The 26,202-nt window shown below is 42.9% G+C and overlaps 1 protein-coding gene across 1 annotated transcript in view; it reads right to left on the bottom strand.

Annotated features, from left to right (window-relative positions):
- SYT9 (synaptotagmin 9) overlaps positions 1–26,202 on the bottom strand; it is a gene marked incomplete at its 5' end in the record, with an annotated part of 188,177 nt that overhangs the window by 108,857 nt on the left and 53,118 nt on the right. Inside the window, 2 exons of the mRNA XM_082660438.1 lie at positions 11,566–12,112; positions 19,862–20,216. Coding sequence (XP_082516564.1) covers positions 11,566–12,112; positions 19,862–20,216 — 902 coding nt within the window. The remainder of the gene's footprint in view (positions 1–11,565; positions 12,113–19,861; positions 20,217–26,202) is intronic.

Here is a 26,202-nt window from a genome sequence, read left to right as displayed (position 1 = left end):
GTTTTTTTGATCTAGCAACTCCATTCCCAGGTACATACCTTAGAGAAATTCTTGCACATATTTACCAGGAGAAATGTACAGAACATACAGATATAGCCGCATTTTCTAAACTAGAAAAAAAATTAATTCAAATAACCACTGACTAGAGACCAGATAAATAATTATCGTACACTACGCAATGAAATGCTAAAACACCCTGCCAAAAAAAGAAAGAACTACAGTATGTAGGTGAAAGTAAGTGATTCAATACACATAATATTGAATGTAATAGTTTGCAGAAGAATACATAAAATATAATTTTTTCACATAAACTTCAAAAATAGGCAAAACTGAACAAACTATTCTTGTGTGGTAAAATGACTTAGAAACAACAGAATTATAGATATGAAATTCAATATACTGATTACCTGGGCGGCAGAGTGTGGGGACAGAGGAGGGGTACACAGGGAGCTTCAAAGAGACTGATAATGTTATCTTTCTTCAGCTAAGCTCTGGACTGACAGATACACGTTTTGTTATTGTTTTTCAATCATACATATGAACCAAGCAGGACCCTATGGGGCCTCCCCAGGGACAGACCTCCCCCCACCCCATGTCCTCCTCCTCTTGTTTGTACACAACCTTTAGCCTCCTAGGCCTTCCTCGAATCCAAATAGCAAATTTAATCAGAGAAGTAAGAAAATGCAGAAACAAAGAAAAAGTCAAACAAGGCAGAATAACCATAGTTTAGCCATAAAACAAAGTGAAGGACCTTTAGTTCCTCTTTAAGGGCTATAGACAATATTTTACCATATCCTTGAGTTGTTTTGCAGATAATAAAGCCCCTACCAGGTAGAAGAAGTGATCTGCATGCTGACCACAAGCATGGAGATTCCAGACAGGTTGGAACCAGAAGGTTGATGACGTTAACTCCCAAAATACCACCCTGTTACCCCACCACCAACCAATCAGAAGAACGTCTACAAGCTGATCAGGCACCCTGCAACCCTCACCCCTAATGTTGCCTTTAAATACACTTCCCTAAAAGCCATCGGGGAGTTCTGGCTTTTTGACCATGAGCTGCCAGTTCTTGCTTGGCCTCACACTGGGTGCTTTGCAATAAACGTTGTACTTTCCTTCACCACAAACTGGTGTCAGTAGATTGGCTTTACTGCACATGGGGCGAGTGGACCTAAGTTTGGTTCTGTAACACATATGCATTACATATACTCTTGTATATGTCATACATTTCACTTTAAAAAGCAAATGCGGGACTTCCCTGGTGGCATAGGGGTTAAGAATCCACCTGCCAATGCAGGGGACCCAGGTTCGAGCCCTGGTCTAGGAAGATCCCACATTCCGTGGAGCAACTAAGCCCATGCGCCACAACTACTAAGACTGTGCTCTAGAGACCACAGGCCACAACTACTGAGCCTGCATGCCACAACTACTGAATTCCATGCACGTAGAGCCCGTGCTCCGTAACAAGAGAAGCCACCGCAATAAGAAGCCCGCGCACCACAACTAAGAGTAGCCCCCGTGTACCACAACTAGAGAAAGCCCGAGCGCAGCAACGAAGACCCAGTGCAGCCCAAAATAAATAAGTAAAAAAGCAAATGCAGGGCTTCCCTGGTGGCGCAGTGGTTGAGAGTCCGCCTGCCGATGCAGGGGACGCAGGTTCGTGCCCCGGTCCGGGAAGATCCCACATGCCACGGAGCGGCTAGGCCCGTGAGCCATGGCCACTGAGCCTGTGCGTCCGGAGCCTGTGCTCCGCGATGGGAGAAACCACAACAGTGAGAGGCCTGCGTACCGCAAAAAAAAAAAAAAAAAAGCAAATGCATTGTCCCGGCACTTACACTACAATAAAAGCTATCAAAGTCAATTTTTCAGAGACCTGTAGTTTTATTGATCCCTTCCTTCAGATGTTCTGTTCTGCAGTTCTGCCCCTTTTCACTCCCTCTGAATAATCTAAACGTCCAGGGGATAACATGTCTGAGGGATCATGAATGGGAAAAACAGTAGGGTGGGATTCAGTGGGCTCTCATGAAGACAGCTCATTAGACCCCAGTGATTGCTGAAGTCCACCTACATCCACATTATAGAAGGAACTTGGCTTCTCTGTTGTCAGCTGGAAACCAGGGCTTTCCATGGGGTTTTTCAAATTGTTGGTTCCTTAGGACCAGTCAGCCTTAGTGTTTTCAGCACTACATGCAGCGCTACTGGAGCAGGCTCTTATCAGGGGCACTTGCCGGAGCCAATGTGAGAACCTTTGGCCAACTCCACCTTCAGTGATATTATATCGGTAGGTTGAAATCAGCCCTTCTGCGAGTATTTACACCATGGAAACAAGCAAATGCTACGAATCAGGTCCCCCTCCTATCCCCCACCCCCAGCCGGTTGTTAACACATCTACCACAACACCACTGAATGTGACAAAGCCATAAAATCATATGATAACAACTGAGGACTCAAGGTATAAGGGAACGAAACAGGATTAAATGAATAAAATTCTTCAGTCAGGAGACCGCCTGTCCCACATTCATTCAACTGCGAAAAGCAAGCATCCTGGGCTTCCCTGAATACTTTTATCTTCCCCTGAGTGGTTCCAGGTATCCACCTTTATCAGGTCTAGAAATGGCCCCAGGGCCCTGGAAGACAGAACAGGGAAATTCCTAAATCAACCACTGCAAAATATTGCAAACCGCTCACAAAGTCTAATTTTCATGGAAATGCAAGGTTTTAAAATTCATAATATTAAAAGAAAGTCTATGCTGCTGCAAATTGTACCCTTCCCTTTTATGAACTGGGATCAATACTGGCATAGAGGGAACCTTGTGATTTCTACTGTTACCGTGTGAGAACTCTGGCATCTCCTCCAAAGCAGAGTCTAGCTGAGATGATCATAGGTCCTAGAGAAAGTCTCAGAACCAGTTTCTAAGTGGGCCATGGAGAGAAATTCCTGAAGTGCTCAGGGCCTGTTTGCCAGGGAGCCAGTGATGAGCGGAGGGGACTAAAACTGCCAAGAGCAAAGGCACAACAGCCAACATTCACCCAGACCTACTAAACTCATGCCCTCACAACTGGGACCTTCCCCCAGATACTATCTCCTCTCTTGTTGACTGATATACATCCCACAGAAATGCATTATATATTATTATTGATGGATCTGGCTTCAATAGTTGAGAGGTTTAATTAAACTATCGGTCTTACACTCAATAATTGCCTTTTTGTTCCTTCACAGGAAGGTGTGAGGATTAATTTTTATTTGACTGCTAACATTTATAAAACTCATAATCTCCTTAGAGAAATAACGAACAAAATTTAAAAAATCAATTAATAGATTCAGCTCCGCATAACACCCCCCCAACCAAACCAGTCCCTAGAGCCTCACCAAATTAGCCCCTCATGAGGAACTTAATTTTATTTAGCAAGTATTTATTAATTAGTATCACTTCCAGACACAATTCTAGAGGCTAAGCCCAGAGTAATGAACAAGCTGGTAAGGTCTCTGCACTCACAAAACTGTCTAATAGGGAAGAAAGAAAATTGAACAAATACATATTAGAAAGTATAATGACACAAGAAAAAAATTTGTAACTATGTATGGTGACAGATGTTAACTAGACTTATTATGCTGATCATTTCACAATATACACAAATATAAATCATTATGTTGTACATCTGAAACTAATGTAATGTTATTTGTCAATCATACTTCAACTAAACATTTTTTAAATAAATAAAACATATACATCATTCACATAATAACAAGAATAAATAAACTTGCATTTTAAAGCCTTACATATATGGAAGAAAAAAGGCATTACGAATAATAATAGAATTACAGAATATCATGGATGCATATACGAGAAAAACCTATTCTAGTCCAGGGCTCATATAAGAGTCATCCAAGGAAGGGGCATTTAAGCTGGGATCTAAAAGCTTAGTACAAGTTAACAAGGAAAAAAAGGGGAAAGAAAAGTAAACCAGCATATAGGATAATTTTGAGACACGTTTTCATGAACAGACTGAAATGGCTGTTGAAAAACACTCCTAAGTCCTGTTTGGCCATGATTCAGCTGTGTGACCCTGGCTGACTCTCTTAGTGGCCCTCCACTTCAGTTTTATGTGCTAAATGAGGATTTTAGATTACAGGACCTCTTCAGGCTCTTTCTCGTATTCGATTGCAAGGCATTTAACATATATTATTAGTTATGTTAATAAATAATAGATATATACATACATAGATTATTATTTAGTTAGTACAAGTAAAAACTGCTCTTTTGAACAGGCTTTGAGCAATATAGAACACAGTATTTCAAATATAGGGTGGATGTTCCCAGTAAAAATACTAGATTACAAAATCCTTTTTAACGCATAGCAGGGCTGATAGAACAAAAACGGAATTTTTCAGTGCCGGAAACAATGAGAAAGCATGAATCTACAGAGGTAAGTAAGTTGTGGAGCTGGAGTTTGAATGGAGGTAAATGTGAATCTCTGGTGGCTTAGTGCCTGAGTTTTAGCGGACTGAGGGAGAATCCTACGTAAAGGTTGGAGTCCTCAAGACTGAGGGTCACATCCTTAAAGGACAAACAAAACAGAACTTCTGCCTAAATAAGTAGACATTGGAAATACATCCTGTCCTGGACTTAATCTAGGTAAAGCAAGAAAAAATAACCCCTTCCAGGTTCTAACCATTAATAAAAGCCTGTACTTACACAGTTGGAGTTTATATCCAGCCTACTTCATTGTCCAAAAACCCTCAAGCTCAAAATTTAAAGTTATTCCATGTCGGTAGTTTGCCTAGGCACCTGGTAGAAGAAATCACAAGTCATCTCTGAAGGAATGCACTTTAAACTCAAAGCTTGAAAATGTCTACTGATAAAGTTCTAAGCTAGATGAGCTCACAGTCACAAATAACTAAGTCCAAGAATCAACAATGCATGATGAGTAAGAGTTGATGGAAATTTCAAACAAAAGAATCAGAGATGCAAAGATTATAGCTACTGGCATGATAAGCAGCAGAATATAAAAATGCCTATGTATGAAATGGTAAAAGAAATTAAAAAAAAGAATTGAAAGTATGTTAAAAAAAGAGAGGCTATCAAATATATATTAGGCAAATGTGAAAATGCAGCAAATAACACTTCTACAAATGGAAAGAAGTAAATGACTGAGACTTTTCCAGAACTGATAAAAGGATACAATCTCAGATTCAGGAAACTCAATAAATCTCAGTCAGGGTAAATAAAAATAAATGCCCACTTATCAATGTTATAGTTAAACTATAAAACGCTAAACAGGAAAGCAAGATCTTGAAAGCAGTAAGAAAGAAAAGAAACATTACATACAAAAGAATAAATATTAGACTAAACGTTGATTTCTCTGAAGCAATTGAAGGTCAGGAAACTATGGAATGATCGTTTTACAATCAGAGTAGCTGAGAGTTTTATGCCCCACACCCCAATTTTTATACCCAGAAAAACAATCTAAGAACAACAGCAAAATAAAGACATATTCAGGACTATGGCTTTCAGTTGAAGGTTACGGCCAGCCTATGGATACTCCAATGAAGGCATCTAGGGGAATAAACAGCCCAACCTCACTCTCTCCCCTTCCTTATTTTCTGAACTAATCAGAAGCCAGAGACTAAGGGAGCCCTTTTCAGTTTGAAGAAAAATAAACAAAAACCCCCAAAGCCTCCAGGGGCCCTGAGCAGGAACAAATGAGAGGTATCCAAAATAATTCTCCCAGATAGTTTTATAAATCAAGAATTACCTTGATTCCAAGCCAGATAAGAGCCATACAAGAAAGTAAATTACACATATCACTCATGAGCACAGATGCAAAAAATGCTAAACAAAATAGCAAACCAAACTCAGCAACGTATAAAACAGGCAATAGATCAAGGCAAGTCTGGATCATACTAAGAATATAAGATTGACTCAAAATTAGAAAAATGATCAACCTAATTGACCAAAATAGTAGGTTAAAATGAAAAAAACCCAAAAACTCACAAGCATAGCATTTGATAAAGTGAATGTTTGTGATAAAAAGGCTGAGTTAAAGGGAATCCTTGTACACTGTTGGTAGGAATGTAAATTGGTGCTGCCACTATAGAAGACAGTATGGAGGTTCCTTAAAAAACTAAAAGTAGAGCTACTATATGATCCAGCAATCCCACTCCTGGGCATATACCCAGAAAAAATGAAAACCATAATTCGAAAAGATACATGCACCCCTATGCTCATAGCAGCACTATTTACAATAGCCAAGAGATGGAAACACCCAAGTGTCCATCAACAGATGGCTGGCTTAAGAAGATGTGGTAAACATACAATGGACTATTACTCAGCCTTAAAAAATAATGAAATATTTCCATTTGCAGCAACATGGATGGACCTAGAAAATATTATACTTAGTGAAGTCATACAGGGAAAGATAAATACTATATGGTATTACTCATATGTGGAATCTAAAAAATAATACAACTGAATCTATATAAAAAATGGAAACAGACTCACAGACATAGAGAACAAACTTATGGTTACCAAAGCGGGGGCAAATTAGGAGTATGGAATTAACAGATACAAATATTATACATAAAACAGATAAGCAACAAGGATTTACTGTATAGCACAGGGAATTATATTCAATATCTTGTAATCACCTATAATGGAATATAATCAGAAAAAATAACTGAATCACTATGCTGTACACCTGAAACTAACACAATACTGTTAATCAACTATACTACAATTTAATAAAAGGCTTAGTCAACTAGGAATAGAGGGATACATTCTTAATGTGATAAGACAACCATGATACATCTGTAGCAAAATCATATTCAATGGAAATGTTAAAGACATTCCATTTAAAAGGAATAAGTCAAGGATGACTACTACCACAATTATTATTGAGCATTGTAAGGGAAATCCTAGTCTGTGCAGTAAATTAAAAATAAAAGGTATACGGATTATAAAAAGACAAACAAAACTATCGTAACTCACATGACTGATTATCTACAAAGAAAATTCAGAAGCATCTATAAATTATAAGTAATAAGTTTTAAAAGATTGCCAAATAGAAGATAAATATATAAAATTTAAACTGCATAACTATATAGCAACAATAGAAAATGCAATTTTAGAAAAGATACTATTGAAAATAACAAAAAATAACATACCTAGCAATAAAACTAACAAAATACATGAAAGACATCCTCATGTAGAAAATTATAAGCCTCGAATGAAAGACTTTAAAGGAGAACTAAATAAATGGAGACGTGCACTATGACCATGAATAGAAAGACTCAATATCACAGAAGATGTAAAACTTCCCTGAATTTATCTATAGACTTCATAGAAGTCCAAACACCAGAAAGAAATTTTAATTTGACAATCTGATTCTAACATTTATGAGAAAAGTCAAGTAAAAGCCAAGACTGAACTGAAGAAAAAGCAGGCTGGATAATTTTCTCTTCCAGATGTTAAAGCTTATCATAGAATGATACTAATTTACAAGTGCTATTGGTAGAGATACTCAAATAGAAAAATCGATAGAAAAGAGAATCCAGAAACAGACTCTTCATATATAGAGACCTATACAGGACAGAGCATACACTGCAGATTATTGGGAAAATATGCCAGAAAACTGGTTATCCACATAGAAAAAGAAATATGGGTGTCGTATGGACTGAATGTTTGTGCCCCTCCAAAATTCATAAGTTGAAGCCCTAACCCCCAGTGTGATGGTATTTGGGTCCTCTGGGAGGTAATTAGGTTTAAATGACATCAGGAGGGTGAGGCCCCCATGATGAGATTATTGTCCTTACGAGAAGAAGAAGAGAGACCAGAGCTCCATCTCTCCACCATGTGAGGACACATCAAGAAGGCAGCCATCTGCAAGTCAGGAAGAAGGCTCTTACTAGGAACTGAATCTGCTAGCACCTTGATCTTGGACTTCTCAGCCTCCAGAACTGTGAGAAATAAATTCCTGGTGTTTTAATTACCTAGTCTATATACTTGGTTATGGCAGCCCAAGCTAATACAGGAGGCCTATATTACATTTCACAATGTAATTGGATTCTGGGTGGACTAAAATTGTAAATAGGAAAGGCGGAACTTTTTTTCGTTTTGTTTTGGTTTTTTGCGGTACGTGGGCCTCTCACTGTTGTGGCCTCTCCCGTTGCGGAGCACAGGCTCTGGACGCGCAGGCTCAGCGGCCATGGCTCATGGGCCTAGCCGCTCCGCGGCACGTGGGATCTTCCCAGACTGGGGCACAAACCCATGTCCCCTGCATCGGCAGGCGGACTCTCAACCACTGCGCCACCAGGGAAGCCCCAGAACTTTTAACCTTCTAATAGAAAATACAGGAAAAATATCTTTATGACATAGGGTAAGAAAGGATTTCTTGAACAAGACAGAAAAGTGCTAAGTTATAATAGAAAATATTGATCCATTTTACTACATTAAACATAAGAACCTCTATTGATCAAAAATACCATCAAGTGAGCATAAAGACAGCTATAAATGAAGAGACTATGTTTGCAATACACATAACCAACAAAGGATTACATCTAGACTATATAAAGAACATATATCAGTCAACAGGAAAAAGAAAACTATAGGAAAAAAAAAGAAAAATTGCTGAACAAACATTTAGCAAGAAAGGAAATGTGAATGACCAATGAACATATCAAAAGATGGTTAACCTTGGTGGCCAAGAATATACAAATCATATTCCATTTTACGTGCATGCACATGCACACATATTAAACAATGCGGCAACTGCAAGAGTTGGTGAGACTGTGGAGCATTAGTAACTGTCATACCTCACAGTGGGAGGGTCATCTTGTACAGCCACGGTGGAAAAATGAACTCGGCATTGCCTAGAAAATTTGAACACGTGTACTTTTCCTCTATCAGGGCTACACCCTAGAGAAATTAATGCATCTGTGAACCTGGAGATGTGCATAAAAATGTTCTCTGCAGTATTATTCCGAATCATAAAAAACTAATCACAACCCAATATCATCAGTACAAGAGAGCTAATTTGTGTATATAACACAATGGAATTTTATACAGTAATGAAAATACATGAACCAGAGCTCCACTCATCTCTATTGCTAAATGTCAAAATCAACGTGGACTGAAAAAAAAAAAAAGTCAAAGAAGAGCTATGAAAAGCAGAAACAGACAAAACTGAACAATACATTGTCTTACAAATAAAATTCAGGATAGTGGTTTCCTCTTGGAAGGAATGGGCAGAGAGAATGTGACAGGGGAGGACAACCCAGGGGTCACCAGCAAGGTACTTGGTGGTACTCTGCTCTTCAGCTGAGGGATGGGTCGTGACTACTCTTTTAATTTCTCTCATTAGTCTGTACGTGTGTAGCATATACACTGTGTGACATATATGCTATATTATAAAAGTGAAACCTTGGTAAATCTCAGACTTTCATTCTCAGTCTCTGTACAAAGTCACATGCAAAAAAGCACAAACAGCCCCAAATAGCAATTTTTAAATGGAATTTTTTTTTAATGGCAGATTATGAAACAACATGTAATTCCATTCCCAGGACCTCCTTTCTCCTGCTAGCCATCCAAAGGCTTAGATCAATGCTCAGAATATTTATTGTTTGCCTGAGGAAACAACTGAGAATTTCGAGGCTTTTAGCCTTATTGGTTTTCCTCCTTGGAAAATAATTTCACATTCTCCTCAGCTCTGTGGAAATCCAGGATTCTCCGTCACTGGATGGAAAACTCATCGTCACAGGAGAGTGCTACAATGGCAGTGATCTCAGGGCCAAAAGGTCTCTGCAGGCTGTCATTCTATATTCTCATCCCACGGGAAACAGCTCTAAGAGACCTGCCCACCAGGGATCAGCCCTATCCAGATTTTTATCAGCCACTGTGCACTCAGTGTTACTCTTTCCACAAAGTCTTCAGAAGGCAACTCACAGCAGGATCCCTGCTGAGATTTCTGATGACCACGCCAGCTATTATTTTACGGAATCCATTAGTCAAAAAATATAAAATGATGTCACACACTAGATGATCTGACCAACCTCTCTCTACCAACACTCATCACCGTTGGCCAGCAGTATCTCAGGGGACTTGGTAAGAACTCCAGTGAGACAGTTCATTCTTGAGCCATTCATCCCTTAATATCAGCAGCCTGCCCATTCTGTTTCTTTAAAGCTTCTAAAGCTGCCTTCTGATTCTGGCGATTGGGATGTGGGATACAATCCTTGCCACCCACAGCATCCATTTTTGGGTTTACAGATATCACCACCTTTTAAGTTTGAAGAGATCTGTTCCTTCCCCAACCTCCCATATCACCTTAGTTTCACCATCTGATGTTCTCTGCGCCTTTTCCAGCTCCTTCTTTTCTTTCCTAGTCATTATGATAAAGGCCAGCAAAACTCCACGTTCCACTTTGCTTATTTGAGTAGCAGGACAAAGCTGGCACTGGTATCTCATAGGATGTGAAGGGAAGGTGTCCCTTGGAATGTGAGTCCCCAGTTCACAAAAGCGGCTGAGATGAGAGAGTATCAGTGTGGGTATTTGGTCACTGGGAAGAGATTTTGTGTGTTTTCCTCCTGAGCAGAGTGAGAGCCTTTCACTAAATGGGCTCCAAACTCAAGCTAGATCATCACCCGAGCGGAGTAAGGGTGATGGTGCTTGCTGTCCTGGATGCCAGGACAGAGAAAGAGAACGATATCGCCCGCAGAAGATGAGCTCACAAAGCTCCCTGAGCCAATCTGGACAGGGAAACGAAACAAGTGGCCTTAAAATATCAGAGTCCCCTAAGACAGTCCAATTTTCCTTTCTATTTCAGGAGCATCAATACACCTCTGCAGACAGTGAAAAGGATGCAAATGGAGTAAAAACATCACTGCTGCAATATCATGTTTAAATGTAAACACGGGTATATGGCAACACTACGTAGCACTTCTGCCCTCTCTCCTGAGCTCTAAACAGGATTTGACCTTGTATAGATTAGTTTTGCCAATATCTGTAGATCTTTTCAGACGGACCTCCTTGTAACTTTGATTCTGTATTTAAAAATATGGTGCCAACTCTTCCCAATCATTCTCATGTCTGGGATGAAAGCTGAAGATCTGATCGTGGGAAATGCTGCTGAGCTGACCTGAGAACGTGGCAAGAGCTTAATGCTCTCAGCGAGTAAGGCAACGGTCTCTCAGCTGCAGATAACAGTTAATAGGATGCCAGGATCCATTTAGCACAAACAACCTAAGAAAGCTCTAAAGAAAATGAGGTAAGGAGGACAGATAATATCTAATGCCTATTAGGGAACTGCTTAGAATTAGAAAGTAGAAAAGGGAGAATGTTATTAATATTGCCTCCATGAGTAATTCCCGGAAACTGCAAAATGAATATTGTGAAAGACTTGTTTCTGGAAAGGTACAAGGAGGTTTGAAGCGACAGCTCTAAGTACATTGAGATAAATTTTATACCCTGCCACCCCCAAAATAAAATAAAATAAGGTATAAGTAATCTGTTTGCATGCTGACCGAGAAGCGCCCTTCCCCCAACCAAAATGAAGAAATGTTAGACTTACATTGGTGACATATTCGATGTCCTTCCAAAGGATGCACTCCCTGGGGAAATCAGCCAAGTCTAAGAAGTGATCCACCACCACTTGGCCGATTAAGTCATGGCGAGAGAACCTGTCAAAGTCATAGACAGAGAAGTGAAGCTTCCGAGCTACAAGGTCATTGTAGGGAACCGGAAACAAAAACACTTCATCAAACACAGGGTTCAGGGTCTTTCTGTGAACTTTAGTCTGGTGTTTTGTTTTCCGATCGGGAAGCAAATAGATCTTGACATAAGGATCTGAAGTCCCAGAAAAGTCCTTGGCGGGCAAATTGACAGCTTTGTGAATCTTCACTATGAGTTGCTCTAAGTCACAGTCATATTTTAAAATGAAGTTCAGCTTCCCACAGGCTTTGCTGTTACTCCTTTTCCCGTCCTCATTATCCAATGACCTCTGCTTATATAACTCCGGTTTAATTCGACCAATTCCAGTCAACTGTTCCTGTTTTTGAAGCTGTTGGATATTGAAGTCTGGGTTTGACAGGTTGAGTTGTCTTCGGATTGAATTATGCCTTGAGTGAAGAGCAAGAGGGAACAAAGTTATAACCTCATTAGCTCCAGGTCTTTCAGAAACTTGTGCCTGGGACGTAGGCAGACTGACGAACACACTGTTAAGAGCTGAGACCTGTGGGCTTTTTTTTTTTTTTTTTGGCCTATATTCAAAATGCTCATCAATGCAAGTAAGCTGAAGCTCAAAGGCTTGAAGCTCAAAACTGAGGCCTGGCATCAGGAGATGAACTTACTTACGTGCGACCTCGGCGCTTTAAAGGTTTAATGCACTTTCTAAACTGTCTAATATGCCATTAAAGAAGCTTATGCAGCTGGTGGGAGGTAAAGATTTGTACAAACTGGTTTAAAAAAATAAAATGATTCGCCTTGATATACAGTATCATCCTGAAGCTGAAATAGCTAGGTGTTATCTGAAAAAGAATGGATCTTCCTCTAAATTACACAGAATTTCCTGTCACTGGCTTTTAGCCTACTAAGGCTGCATATTCTTACTGGGTCAAATCAAATCATTTCATTACGAGAACACAGTTTTTGCTCTTCTGGAAATGTACGTCACAGGATGTGTCTGCTTGTAGGGGACTCTGTTGACTCTGACAGGTGCGAGTGCCAGCTCCGTGGCTGTGCTACTGCTGAACCACGTGGGTGATGAGTGATGAGAAGGAAGGGTTGTATTTCTTTAACAAACACTGAGGGTATAAAAGTTAAAGGTAAGCTCCTATAAATGTATATAGGGATTCAGTTAGAGAAGGCTGGAAACTGATATTTGCAAATTAAATATTTGCTATTTGAATATTTATATCCGAATCTACTCTTCACCCTATAAACTTATTGGTTTGGGTTAAAAGTTTCCCTGAAATTCTCTTTGCCTTACCTTGTGTGGGTCCTCACAAACTGAGAGAAGTAGTCATTACATACAAAGTTGTCTTGAAGGTTATTTTTGTTTGTTTTTAGCTCAGAGTTCAGAGCCATTATATTGTATTTTGTGCAGTCTCTCAATAACCTTAATTAAAATAGCCTCTCTCCACCAAAAGGTGAAATGGAACAGTCAAGCTGTCTCTGAGGGGTTGGTAAATAGCTGAAGAGGCAGAGTAAAGATCAGAGTTTGTCTTCTTTTCCTTTCTTAAGACTACTTTATGAAATAAAGACATAAAAATGGGATTAATAGGCCCCGAAACGTGTTTGAAATTATTCTCCCTTGTCATACAGATGCTGCGATGCCAAACATTCCTCTTCGTCCTAAAATACCCTCCTGACTACTAATCACCCACATGGTACAACAAGAGCACAAGCACAGGGCTGTCACTTGAACCTGTCACAGCCAACACAGTCCACACCCAGACACACACATTCCCACATGTGCGAAAACTGTGTGGTGTGAATGATTCTCTCGTGGGATTTAAATTTCTTACAGAGAAACCCACCATCTTAAGTTTTCTCTGGATCTTCTGATTTTTCACGGGGGAGGAAGAGACTCAGGGGAAGGCTGTTAGGCACCTACAACTGGTTCTCTGTACTAGTACCGCCAGGTCCGTCCCCTGCCTAGATGTTGAGCCTCTGTAGTGCTAGAATACAGCTTTAATCCTGCTCTATTGGGATCTCTGGGCAGAAAGGTCTGGCAGGAAGCAGCAAGTATCCAGCCATATGCAGAGGCCATAAGTGGCTGGTACCAGCTCCAGCTTCCTCTGCCGTTGATTTTTCTCTCCAGGCTGGATTCAAACAAGGGCCCTACTTGAGCCTGGAGTCAGTTCCCACCTACGATGGGCCATTCTGAGTGCTATCTAGTTAGTCAGGGGTGCAATTTAAATACTAAAAGTACACCTTCGAAACCAACTAGGTGTCTGGAAGCCAACTACCTCCACTGGATCTTAAGAAAGAGGACATTACTGCAATTCAACAAATTTGAATGTGTGAAGCAAGGGGTCAGGTAGGGTGGAAGAGACAGAGGGGCAAAGCCTAGTCACTGCTTTCAAGGAAGTGCCTTGCCAGGAGTAGACAGTCATACACTGACTATAAATCAGGGCAGAGGGGGATAAGAACTGACCGGAGGTTAGGGAGAGGGAGAGAGGAAGGCCTCTGGCTAGGGAAATTGTCACGGATGAGATAGCACTTGAGCCAAGCCTATCTACTTAACCTGGCCTCAGCCTCCCAGCTGATGCTCTAGACCTCATCAGGGAAATTAACTAAGTTTTCCTCTTGGCTCCCAGCTCTCCAGCAGGATGGGACCTTCAGCTCCTCTGTCCCAGCAGCTTTCACCTCATACATGCCCATATCTTCCGTTCCAGGCGCTATTAAGAACCAGAGCTCAGAACCTCCAGCATCCCTCCCATCGCTGGACTTCCCCTGCAACCATGGACAAGTGTACACTCTTCTACCCTCTCTCATCTCAGGGACCCCATCTCAGAGGGGAAACTTGGCCTGTCCCTTCCCTGGTTTGGGGCACCAGTGTTTACAAGGCTTCAGGGGGTCCAAAGACAGGAAAGACAGAAGGACATTGTGACTTCAGAACCATGACGGGTTTCTTTACAAAGTTCGAGTCACGACAGGGAAATCTGGAAACAGAAGAAACAGGCCTTCTTGGAATCTTCCCTTGTGATGGAGAGGAGAGGGCTGGGTTGTTCTGAACCACCAACAGACAGAAGAAGTGGGAGTAGCAGATAGACACAGTTAACTGACTACAAGGGCAGGAGGAACTGGGAATCTGAGGCTTTCTTGGTTCTGGAATTCGGAGGCCTTTAGAGTGAGTGAGATAACGGAGATGCAGACATCAGGCCTTGGACGGTGGAGGTGTGGGGTTAAGTGCAGCTGGATACACTGAAGCGTGTCCTGCTCCCACCCTCCCCCAAGTTAAAAAAGGCATGAAACCTTGGTGTCATCGTCAAATACTTTATCCCGTTACTAAAATGAGCCTATGTCCACCAACACTTTCTCTTAAGTAGCTCACATCTCATGCCTCTTTGCACTCCCACTGCTTCCAGTTGCGTTCAGGCCCTCACCATCACAGGTCTCAGGCCCTCACCATCACAGGTCTCAGGCCCTCACCATCACAGGTCTCAGGCCCTCACCATCACAGGTCTCAGGCCCTCACCATCACAGGTCTCAGGCCCTCACCATCACAGGTCTCAGGCCCTCACCATCACAGGTCTCAGGCCCTCACCATCACAGGTCTCAGGCCCTCACCATCACAGGTCTCAGGCCCTCCCCATCACAGGTCTCAGGCCCTCACCATCACAGGTCTCAGGCCCTCACCATCACAGGTCTCAGGCCCTCACCATCACAGGTCTCAGGCCCTCACCATCACAGGTCTGAACTGGAGCCCTATATCCAGTCTTCACCCCATCCCACGCATCTTATACACTCTCGCCAGATTAATCTTCTAAAGAACAATCAGCACTTTAATATGTGTAACTGGTGCTCTTTTGTGTATTTCCCCTTTCAAGGCCAGAGCTATATCCTTTCTCCCTCTTTACTACCAGCACATAACACAGAACTTTGCACACAGCAAATGTTTAATACGTGTGTCTACAGTAAATATATAAATGCCACGGACATAATAGTTTCTGATCATTAAATCTCAGTAGAGAAAATACACATTTACACCTGGTTTCAGGGTCTCATGGAAGCTGAGAGAGGTCTAGGCAACTTCCATTTTTGAAGCTGTCAGTTCATTAAAATCTGAAGAAATAACTAAAAGAGTAATTCAAAAAATTATGTTTTAAATGTTTACATCTAACCAATGCTCTCAACACATAAAAATATATAGCTTAATAAAACTGTGCTTCTCCTAGAGTAATTGCAGCACTTAATCCTAGTGGGCCACTTACTGGAGTTGCGGCCAGTAATGGGACTCAAATTTAGAAGACTCAAATTGTCTTCTTCTTTCAATTCTCTCAGAGTATTTCTGCGACTCTAAGGATTGTTTAATTCAGAGACAAGCTCAAAAGTCTAAATGTAAGGCTCTGAGGAATGTGAGAGCTGGGACAAGAGACCTTCCATTGGCTTCACACCATTACACGCTCTACTCAGTTTATACTTTTGCGCTTTGCCATTTTTGTCAGCAGAACATGAGGAAAGTGGCCTGATATTGACGAATGTACTCTGTCAGTCATTCATGAAAAATTCCACTATGCGCCAGAGGCTGCACTAGGGGTTAGATATACAGGGAGAAGCAGAGCAGATATGGTCTCTGAACTCACAGAACTCATAGTCTAGAGGGGTGTATAGGCAATAAACAAACAATCGTAGAGTTAGAAATAGACTTTAATCCTGTGAAGAAGTGAAAGTAAGGCAACTTGTGGGAAAATAAAGAGTGGGAGGGAGTGGAGGAAAGAACACATACTTCAGATAGGGTGGTGAGGGAGACCTTTCTGAGGAGGTGACACTTTAGCAGGGACATTAAGGCTGCAAAGGAGCCTGGCGTGGCAAAGGAAAAGGAAAAGCATTTCAGGCTGAGGGAATAGCATGTGTGAAGGTACCAAGGCAGGAAAAGTCAGGGATACTGAAGGAACCAAGAGAGAAGCTAGTGTAGATGGAATGTGATGAGCTTTTCTGGATAAGGCCTCTTAACTGAGTCCATGTTAACAGGGTCCTCTGGGTTTGTGCCACATGGTGGCCTGGCTGGGAGGTGAGGCCAATAGCTGACAGAAGCAGACTGTGGCAGTATTACACAGGCCTTAACAGACCTGATAAGGAGTTTGTGGTGTGGAAATTGAAATTTTTATAAAGCTAAAGTATTTTAAAGGAAATGTGAGAAGACTTAAAAAAAAAAAAAAAACCAGATTGAACTTTCATTTTGGGACATGAATCAGGAAATGGATTAGATGGCCTTTCAAGGTTCCTTCTATTTTGAGGATCCAGGGATTTTCATATATTTGGAGTCCTCTCATATATTTGGAGACCTCTAAAATGTTCTGGTATTGAAAAGTTCTAAAAAAAAAAAAAAAAAATCCACATTCCCAGGATATTAGGTCATTATACAAAAGGGATTTCATCCAAATTGAAAGGAATTAACAGGAATTTTGGAGGGTTCTAATAGGAACTGAGCTAACCAGAAACAGAATGCAAACATGCTTGATCTTGGAAGAACAAAAGAAAGTCATCCTGACCAGAAACATTCTTAGAAGATGGAGCAAAGCTCATCTTTAGGACATTCCAAAAGGCAGTGGTGGGAGCCACACATATCCAAGCTGAAGAGGCCAGATGACAGTGGGACTTCCGATGCAAACGCCACGGCTGAAGCTGTGCCAATCGCCATGACAGTGGGGAGGCCTTCACTGGGAGTCTAAGCTTTGTATGCTCTGGGTTGAGCAGGTGCCCAGGGAACTTTGGGACAAGTGATAACAGCTGCAGGAGGGAAGCAGTAAGAAAGAGAGTGACAGCAGTGAGAAAGTGAAGATCATAATGAGAAAGAAGGGAATAGAAATAATAACTAGCAGAGCAGACTGTTTAGAGCCATCTCAGCAAAGAGTACCCCCCCTTTCCCCAAATATGGTATGAAAAATGCTACTTAAAAAAGAATGTTAAAAATGTTCTGGAGCATCAAGGAAATTTCATTCATTTTACCCACTCTGTCAGTAAAAAGGCTTTGTGTGTGTGTGTGTGTGTGTGTGTGTGTGTGTGTGTGTGTGTTTATAGCACAACCCTAAAGAATTAGAAGACCACACCCTTCTTATTATGGAAAGACCATGAGTCAAAGACGTGTATTTCCAGACATAACCCATAAAACTAGGTCAGCAGTAATTTAGATAAGAATGTCTGAAATGCGAAATGATGCAAATTATCAGTATTAGGTCAAATGCAGCTGGAGAGAGTTTAGTTTTCTTATGGTAGTCAAATATCACCAAACTTGGTTTTGGCCATCAGAAGAGAAAATTTAATTGCACGACTCCAAAACTAGAATAAGTCTAAATGTAAAATGCATTTTACAGGGATAATTCCTTCCCTCTCTCATTTTAGTTTTCTTTTTCCTTCTACCCAGTTTCTACAAATCAGTGGTGAAGATAGCTACAGTTTTTAGCTTTATATGAAAATCTATTTTTTGATAGGCAGGTCACTTATACATTTTCCTAGGATAAACACTGTAATAATTATAGTGATATGATTGCCATCAATTCATTAGAATTATGGCAGAGTCCTCAGACCTATAATCTAATAAGAACACAGTACTATCACTCCGTCTTGATGGAACCCAGATCAGAAAAATGAACATGCAGAGTCAAACCGGATAGGAGACAATTTCAATGGAGACCCCATCTGAAGGCCCTACTTACTGAAGTACTGAAAGGATTTTATCGTGAGTTTGCACCACTGCACAAACTCCACGGCAGCATCAGACAGAGCTCCAGTTATATTTAAGTCTTAAATCTGAAGAGAAATCCTAATGATAAAATCTGAGGATTTCTTCTAAATCAAATGGCAAACAACCATCCATTTCCTCACGGAGGAATATTTTAGGTAAAGCTCTCTAATTCAGAATTGGAAATGATGCTAAAATAGCTTTCCGAAAAAATTAAATTATAAACTGTCATATTCCATCCTACTTAATGTGAATGAGCAGAGCCTCTAGGATAAACTTGATTAACATAAAAAAGGGTAAAATCTTATTTCTGTTTCTAGAGAACAAATAAAAAAGATGTAAAAAAAAAAAAAAAACCCCAAACTGTGCTTGTACTTTCCAAATAACAGCATATGCTGTTCCCCCAGCTATCACTCAAGCAAATATTTTCATTTTAAAGAAAGCTGCCTTCTGGGTCTCTTTTCCTGAGGTCTCTTATTGAGAGTGAATTTTTATATACAGTGATTCAGAACTGGCTGCTTCGCCTCAAAGCCACCTGTATGCATCTGAGTCTTGGGAGAGGCAAGTCTCGATGATGATGATAGCAGCACTAAAAACAAAATGGCAGCTCAGGGTGTGGAGCAGGTGCTAGATGCAGGCCTGGGCAAAGCACATGTTACCACCTCATTCTCAAAACCACCTATCACCGTTCCCCTCTCACAAGACGAAACAGAAACAGACGAAGGCTAAATAGCGTGTCCAATATCATACTTGTAGGTAAAGCTAGTTCATTGGACCCCAGAGCCCTTGCTTTTTAATCACTGCACTGTATTATTTCTCTACTGCGCAAGAGCAGAGACCATCTAGCCCACGGAAAGACAGTGACAACGGGCCTGGGTACGCTGGAGACCTTGCAAAGCCTGGAGGTGGACGAAGACCCCCAGCCGCTGTGTGGACTCTACAGAGAGCCTGTGTGTGACCACTAGGCTAGGTCAGAGGCACGGAGAATCAACTCCATAGCACTATGAGAGCAGCACGGAAGAGTGGGTAAAAACTTGGGCTCTGGTGTTGTTTGAACCGGGGTTCAAACCCTGACCTGGGTGCTTACCAATATATGACTTTGTTTCTTAATCTCCCTGACTTAAGTTTCTTCTTCTGTGAGACGAAAACGATAAGATCCATCTCACACAAAGTTGTGAGGGATAATAAAATAATACACATGAAGCGCTTAGATAGTCCTTGACATGGTAAGCCTTAGCGATGCTAACTATTGCTGTTATGAACTAAGTACAGACTGAGCAGTGCTCAGGAACCTCACAGGAATACAGGAAGCATCAAGCTTTCCCACATTCATGTCTCTGATACCTAATGGACACGTGACAGGTTACAGGCCCCTCGGCTAGTCAATGCTACTGCTGCCAAGAGAAGGGAACAGGGTGGTGCTCGCCCTGCATCCAGAAAGGAAGGGGGCATCACTGACCGAGCTGATGAGGCTGTTGGCTCTGTGACTTGGCGCTGTACGCGGACGCCATGGGCACAGTTCTCCCGGTCCCCTGTCTGGGTCGAGAGGGGAATGTCAGGGGAGGTGTGGCTGATCTTCATGGAGGAGTCTGGACAAGGGGTGGGAGGGTCTAGGAAGCCCTCGCTGTTCTCCTGCTCGTTGGTCTCTGTGTCCATGTAGTTAAGAGGCTCCTGGTTGTTGTCTTTGCTACCAGAGAACAGGCCTCGTTCTCGCCACGGAACCCAGCAGAGTTTCCAAGACACGAAGAGAGACACGCCAAAGAGGGCGAGGCCACAGGCGGTGACCACAAGGGTCAGCAGGCTCACAGAGATATCTGCAAAGAAGCAAAGATCAAAGGTCAGTGGGATTGCTCCTCCCGTGCCCACCCACTGCACAGTGCGGGCAGAAAGACCCTCTCACCCACGCATCCGTCAGGAGTGATGGCAGAAGGCCAGGCTGGGCGTGGCTGGGTCTCCCGACTCTGAGGCAGGGGCAGTGAGGACGCAGGGGCAATGAGGACGCAGGGGCAACGAGGACGCAGGGGCAATGAGGACGCAGGGGCAACGAGGACGCAGGGGCAATGAGGACGCAGGGGCAATGAGGACTCGGGTACGAGCGCAGAGGATGTAACACGCAGGCATGTTTAGAAACAAACAGCCTGCAATAGCAAGAGACAGGGTGCGTTCAGGGGACCAGGAATGCCCTGCAAGTCAACTGAGACCCGGGCCCTCGGCAATGCAAATCATTGATATTCCGGGAGCAGGATAGCTTCAACTGTGCTTAAAAATTCCTCTGTCATATGGGGACATATGTATATGTATAACTGATTCACTTTGTTATAAAGCAGAAACTAACACACCATTCTAAAGCAATTATACCCCAATAAAGATGTTAAAAAAATTCCTCTGTCATCTCAGAGAGCAGTATAATATAAATTTGGGAATTGTTTAAGTAACATATTTTTTTTTTGCGATACGCGGGCCTCTCACTGTTGTGGCCTCTTCCATTGCGGAGCACAGGCTCCGGACGCGCAGGCTCAGCAGCCATGGCTCACGGGCCCAGCCGCTCCGCGGCATGTGGGATCTTCCCGGACCGGGGCACGAACCCACGTCCCCCGCATCGGCAGGTGGACTCCCAACCAATGCGCCACCAGGGAAGCCCAAGTAACATCTTTTTAAAACAAGAGAAATCAGAGTGCTTTCCCCCCCCCCTTTTTGATAGGAACTTTCAACGGTCTAAGCAAAATAAAGCTCAAGTCCTCCCAAACCCTCAAGAATACCCACCACCGGGTGGTCAGGTGCCCAGGACCCGGGGACGATGGTCATAGCTTGGGTTTCCCCAGTAGCAGAACTGAGACAAGTATTCAAGGGCAAGAGGTTTATTTAGAAGGTGAAGAAAACACATGTAGGGAAGTAGGGAAGTGATCCAGGTAGGAGAGTAGGGAAGTGATCCAGGGGAGTAAGAAAGCAGCCAGTAAGGGGGGCTTTATCAAGCCAGTTACCACAGTGGGAGGCCAGAGGTTAAGCTGCTAGGGAGGTTCCACACGCTAGAGACCAGGGGACTGGGTTATTTATAACATCAACCCCTTCAGCCATTGATTTCAGGGCAGCTCTCAAGGGGCATTTCTAACCTGCAGCATGGGTGGCAAAGTAAGTTTCTGTGGCCAGAAAATTCCCACATTTCAAATAAATGCAGGGCTGGCCTTGGAGGTCAGCAGGCACGTGCTCAAGTGTTAACGGAGTGGGGTTTTGGTGGGGGCAACAACATCTGCTACGTGGACCGCAGTCCCGTGGCCTCAGCTAGGGTCCAAGGCAGTGCAGTGTCCGGTGGCTGTGCACCCAACTCTCAGAACAAAGCCCAACCCTCTTGAGGCTTCCACCACCCTACGGTAGAGCCAGGGAAGCTGAGGCATCGACCTGAACTCATTCCTGGCACTGTGGTGCTACAAACTCCTCCCTTTAAAGGACACCCCTAACTGCCCTTGCTGGGCTCCATTACATCCTGGAGCCCCAAGGATTCTCCCCAGGTTCTGCCTTTACTGTCCATCATTAATACTTGTATTGCTTCAGCCAGTTTTCTGGCTGTCCATTCCATGCCAGGGACTGTGCCAGGCTTTGGAGACACAATGGAGAACGTGATAGACACACTCCCACCTTCACAGACTCATATTCTAGTGAAGGAGAAAATTAGGACTCAGGTACTTAACAGCCACAATTTCAACGATCCACAGCACACGACAATCCGTGACATGAGGCAGGTTGCGTCTCTGCTGAGGCATATGCACGTGAACCCGTCCCGCAAGTCCCTTACCTACGGAGTCAAGCTGACCCCCTACCGTCCGTGTGCTTTTCAACGTGACTCTGAAGGTACTTGACCATTCTTATGACATGATAAAACAATTTTTTCATGAGAAATTGCTCTTGACAGAAAGCCAGCTGCCAGGGCTGGTGATGGAGCTACCGTATCTGCTCTATGCCTCCCAATCCATCTTTGCCCTTGTGGCGAAACAATATTATGTTTCTGTTTGGAAACATGGGGGTTCCAGCTTCAGCATGGGTAACTGAGCTCAAAATCTTTGCTTATCTCATTTCTCTCCTTAAATATCACTGAAATGGGATATGCAAGCTATGTGACTATGGAAAGCAAGTCCAGGTACCTTCTATCCATCGGTGAACGAGTAATGCGGAGGAGTTTCTGGATTGTTTTAAAGGAAAAGCCGATCAGGGCTGAACACTTAACACAGGCAAATGAAAGGACACTGAGGGAAAAATAAAAATTAACAATCTCAAGTGCAGAGCAAAAAGGGCAGGGATGGGGGACAAGGAACAGAGTCAGTGGGGGCAAAGTACAGGGCCCCAGAAATCACACCTCATGGAGCCCCAACTTGAGGGGGAGGAGAGCACGGTTTGGCCACAGGCTCCACGTGGTTCTGAGAGCTCACAGAGCAGGATGGAAAATTTGTCGGTGAAAACTTCCATGACAGTAGTAGTAGTACTGGGGGCACAGGGAAGCAGGAGGCCCCTCCCAGTTAATCAGGCTGCCACAGCAAACATCAGCCCCCACCTCCTCCAACGAGAGCGCCACAACACAGCGAAACCCCTTAATACGTTCCGTAATCCAAACCGAGGCAAAACCCCCTCCCTACATCCTGTTAATCACTTCAGCACTGTCCTGACACAGACACCACTAGGAGAATAGCATAGGCTGGGGGAGGCATACAGCAGAAGGCAGTAAGGTTCAGGAGTGTGACGCGATAATTACATATAATTATTTACCAAATATTCACTCTTCCACACCACGGTGCCCCCTCCAAGGAAGGAGCGTAAATCCAAACCCCCTGACGTTGGTCTTGGCCACGGGACTTGCTCTGGTCAATGAAATATGAGTAGATGTGGCCCACGCCACCTTGGACCAGAGGACTCTTGGGCTCCCGCCTTCTGCTGTGAGAAGAAGAGGTCTTAAATAGGGCTGATATTTCAGCCTGGGTGCCATAAAGGAAGACTTGTGGCATAGGCCCAAAGTCCAGAACACACGGACTGGGGCAGGGCAGAAACTGATCCACAGATCCATGAGCAAAACGTAAATAGTTGATGTTTTATCTAAGTCACTAGGGTCTCAAAGGCGGTTGTCACCATGGCAAAAAGCTGACTAATAAACATGACCATAAAATTTACTGTCCAAGACTAAGATACTTTTAAGAGGGAAAAGAGGCGGTATCAACAATCACATCAACAAGAGACTTCACCCAGGACTGTCCAGGACTACGGGCACCCTGCGTTTAGAATCCCACCTGAGCTGTGGACTCATCAGCTTGGTATAACATGGCCTCTCAGGGTTTACTTGGCGTTGGCAACATGCTAAAAATAAGGTAAATCCTGGCCCACTTCTGCTAGTAACCGTAGGGCCCTGACCCAGCTCAAGAACGATTCCAGCTTGTCAGCTGACTCCCAGCTCACACACCCAAAAAACGCCTTGCTCCCAAGTCCAGTCATGGGGGAGCCATGAGAGCAGGGGTCTGGTCTGAGCAGGCATTCAGTGTACATCTGATGCAGCCCACCAGAGGGCCCTGTGACCGCTTCTGTGTTTACTGTGAGTTAAGGCTGTGGCCTGTAAACTCCAGGAGCCGCTAGTCACATTCATAGTCATGATAAATGTGTGTACATAGAGTTACTACAGAAAATTCTGGCAAATAGCAAGAAGGCCTTTTCCTCATTCACACAAAGGGGCCGTGTAGGTGAGCAGGGGGCCAGGGAGCACCTGCCAGGAGAAACCAACAGCGACCCACACAGCCACACCAACCACTAAGCGTAACAGTCGGAACTTCTGCTTGCAAACAGCTCAGGGTGCCCTCTACACACTCTATTTGTACTTTTCTCTTTTTTCAGAAAGAATTACTAGAAAGTGGCTTCAGAGTCACTAAAGCCACACATACCACCCACCTCAGACCCACAGCCTCAGGAAAGGGAGTGGGAGAATCCACTGAGAATCACAAAATAGCTTTATTTAGAAAAGGAGTTCTTGCTTAAGTTAGGTGGCAGGTACATGGCCAATTGTTTTATCACTGATCTTTAAACTACATGTATGCTATACATATATATATATATGTGTGTGTATATTCTTTGGCATTTATGTATATTTTATAATAAAAATGGAAAAAACCCCAGCACATAGTGACATCAAAAAGTTATTATTCTAACTTTTTTCTGAAGAATAGAAAAGTGTAATTGGTCCTTCTGTCAAAGAGGCAAGAGAATAACCAGCTGGTGATTCGGGGATGAAAGGAGGCAAATGGTAACCCAGTTGTGATCCAGATTCCCAGAGGGGTTGCTGTTTGGGGGTGACAGTGCGTGAAACCGTACCCAGAGCTGCCATGGAGAACATCCCTCCAGGGAAGATGCGGAGTGGGGTGCCTGATCGTCAGAACCCTTTTCTGCTGGCTACTAGCCCTCACCACAGGACATGAGGTACTGCAGCACTATCCCTGGACACCAGACACAAGACACCATGACACCCCTAGACCCAGCAGACACCCAGCTGGACACCTATGATTCCAAGGGATCCCTGCAAGCCTGAAGACTTGCTCTGGAACGACCAATATTACTACCCAAGGAGCACAAAGCTTGAGCGCCTACACTGCATATGGACAGAGGAACAGTAGTTGCCCCGCTGAACTGTGAAGCAACAGGAGGAGTTTATAAACTGATGACGACAAAATCATAGGACAAATGGGCCAAATCAGCAACTTGAAAGAGGCTAACCAATCAAGCTGAGTCATCAGAATAAATGGCACGTGACATAAATTAATGCGAGAGGCAAATTAATGCCTATACTCAGTGAGATGTTTAAAATAGTGGCTAAGAGGGAGAAGCGTGGTTGCAGCAGTACCCAGAATCCGACATGCCCTGAGGTCTCATCTGGTCTAACTAAGAAAAGAAGACTGTAGCCCTAGAATTCCACAGCCAGCCACATTATCACAAGAAGAAAGGAACGGCATTTTCAGCCATCAGTGACTCAGAAAATATACCATTCACCTACCCTTTCCAGCAATACAAGCTACGGAAATTCTCCAAATAAATAAAAATTTATGTCGGAATAGAGAACCCAAGAAGGGAAGGGCTTTCTAGATAAGATACGTACTTACATACTATGTATCACAAGAATTAGTGATAAGCAAAGAAGATAGTAAAAAGTGTATTAAATCTGAATAATTGCTGGTTTTGAGGTTATGACGTTTAATGAAACTGTTAAGGAAAGCAACACTTAAGAGAGCAAAGGAATGGTAACTATACACATAAATTCCAACAATTTCAACAAAACGTGGGAGATGGAAAAAGGAAGGAAGTAAAAACAAATTAAATGGCCTACATTGTGAGCAGGGAGAGATGACAGATACTTCAACTCAATGTTGATAAGGAAATATAGGTGCAAATATGTATATAAAATATTTAAGGGAGACTGTGATTCATAATGGTGCATATGCATATATATTTATCCATATATATCCTCTCTTTCCTGACACCCTGCCCCCATTAAATAATATGAAACAAATAAAAAGTATAAACAATCACAAAGAAAATAGCATGGGATGATCAGCAAACAAGGTTTTAAATTTTTTTTTCTGAAAGACAGCATGTGGATGGAGCTGTGGTAGAGGATGCCACAGGCCTCCCCCCGCCCCCCGCAAAATGCAGAGGGAGATACACCTGAGGGGCAGGCAACCAGGCCCACTAAACTCATACAGGCTCAGGACACAGACATTTCCAATGTCGTAGCAGCTAAGACTAAGATGTTGAGCTGAAAACGAGGGCAGTGACTGAAAA

Source organism: Grampus griseus (genome assembly GCF_964374135.1).
Source record: "Grampus griseus genome assembly, chromosome: 8".
In the NCBI taxonomy this organism is placed as follows: domain Eukaryota; kingdom Metazoa; phylum Chordata; class Mammalia; order Artiodactyla; family Delphinidae; genus Grampus; species Grampus griseus.
The sequence above is the reverse complement of the archived record's forward strand: the minus strand, read 5'-3'. Positions and strand labels throughout refer to the sequence as shown.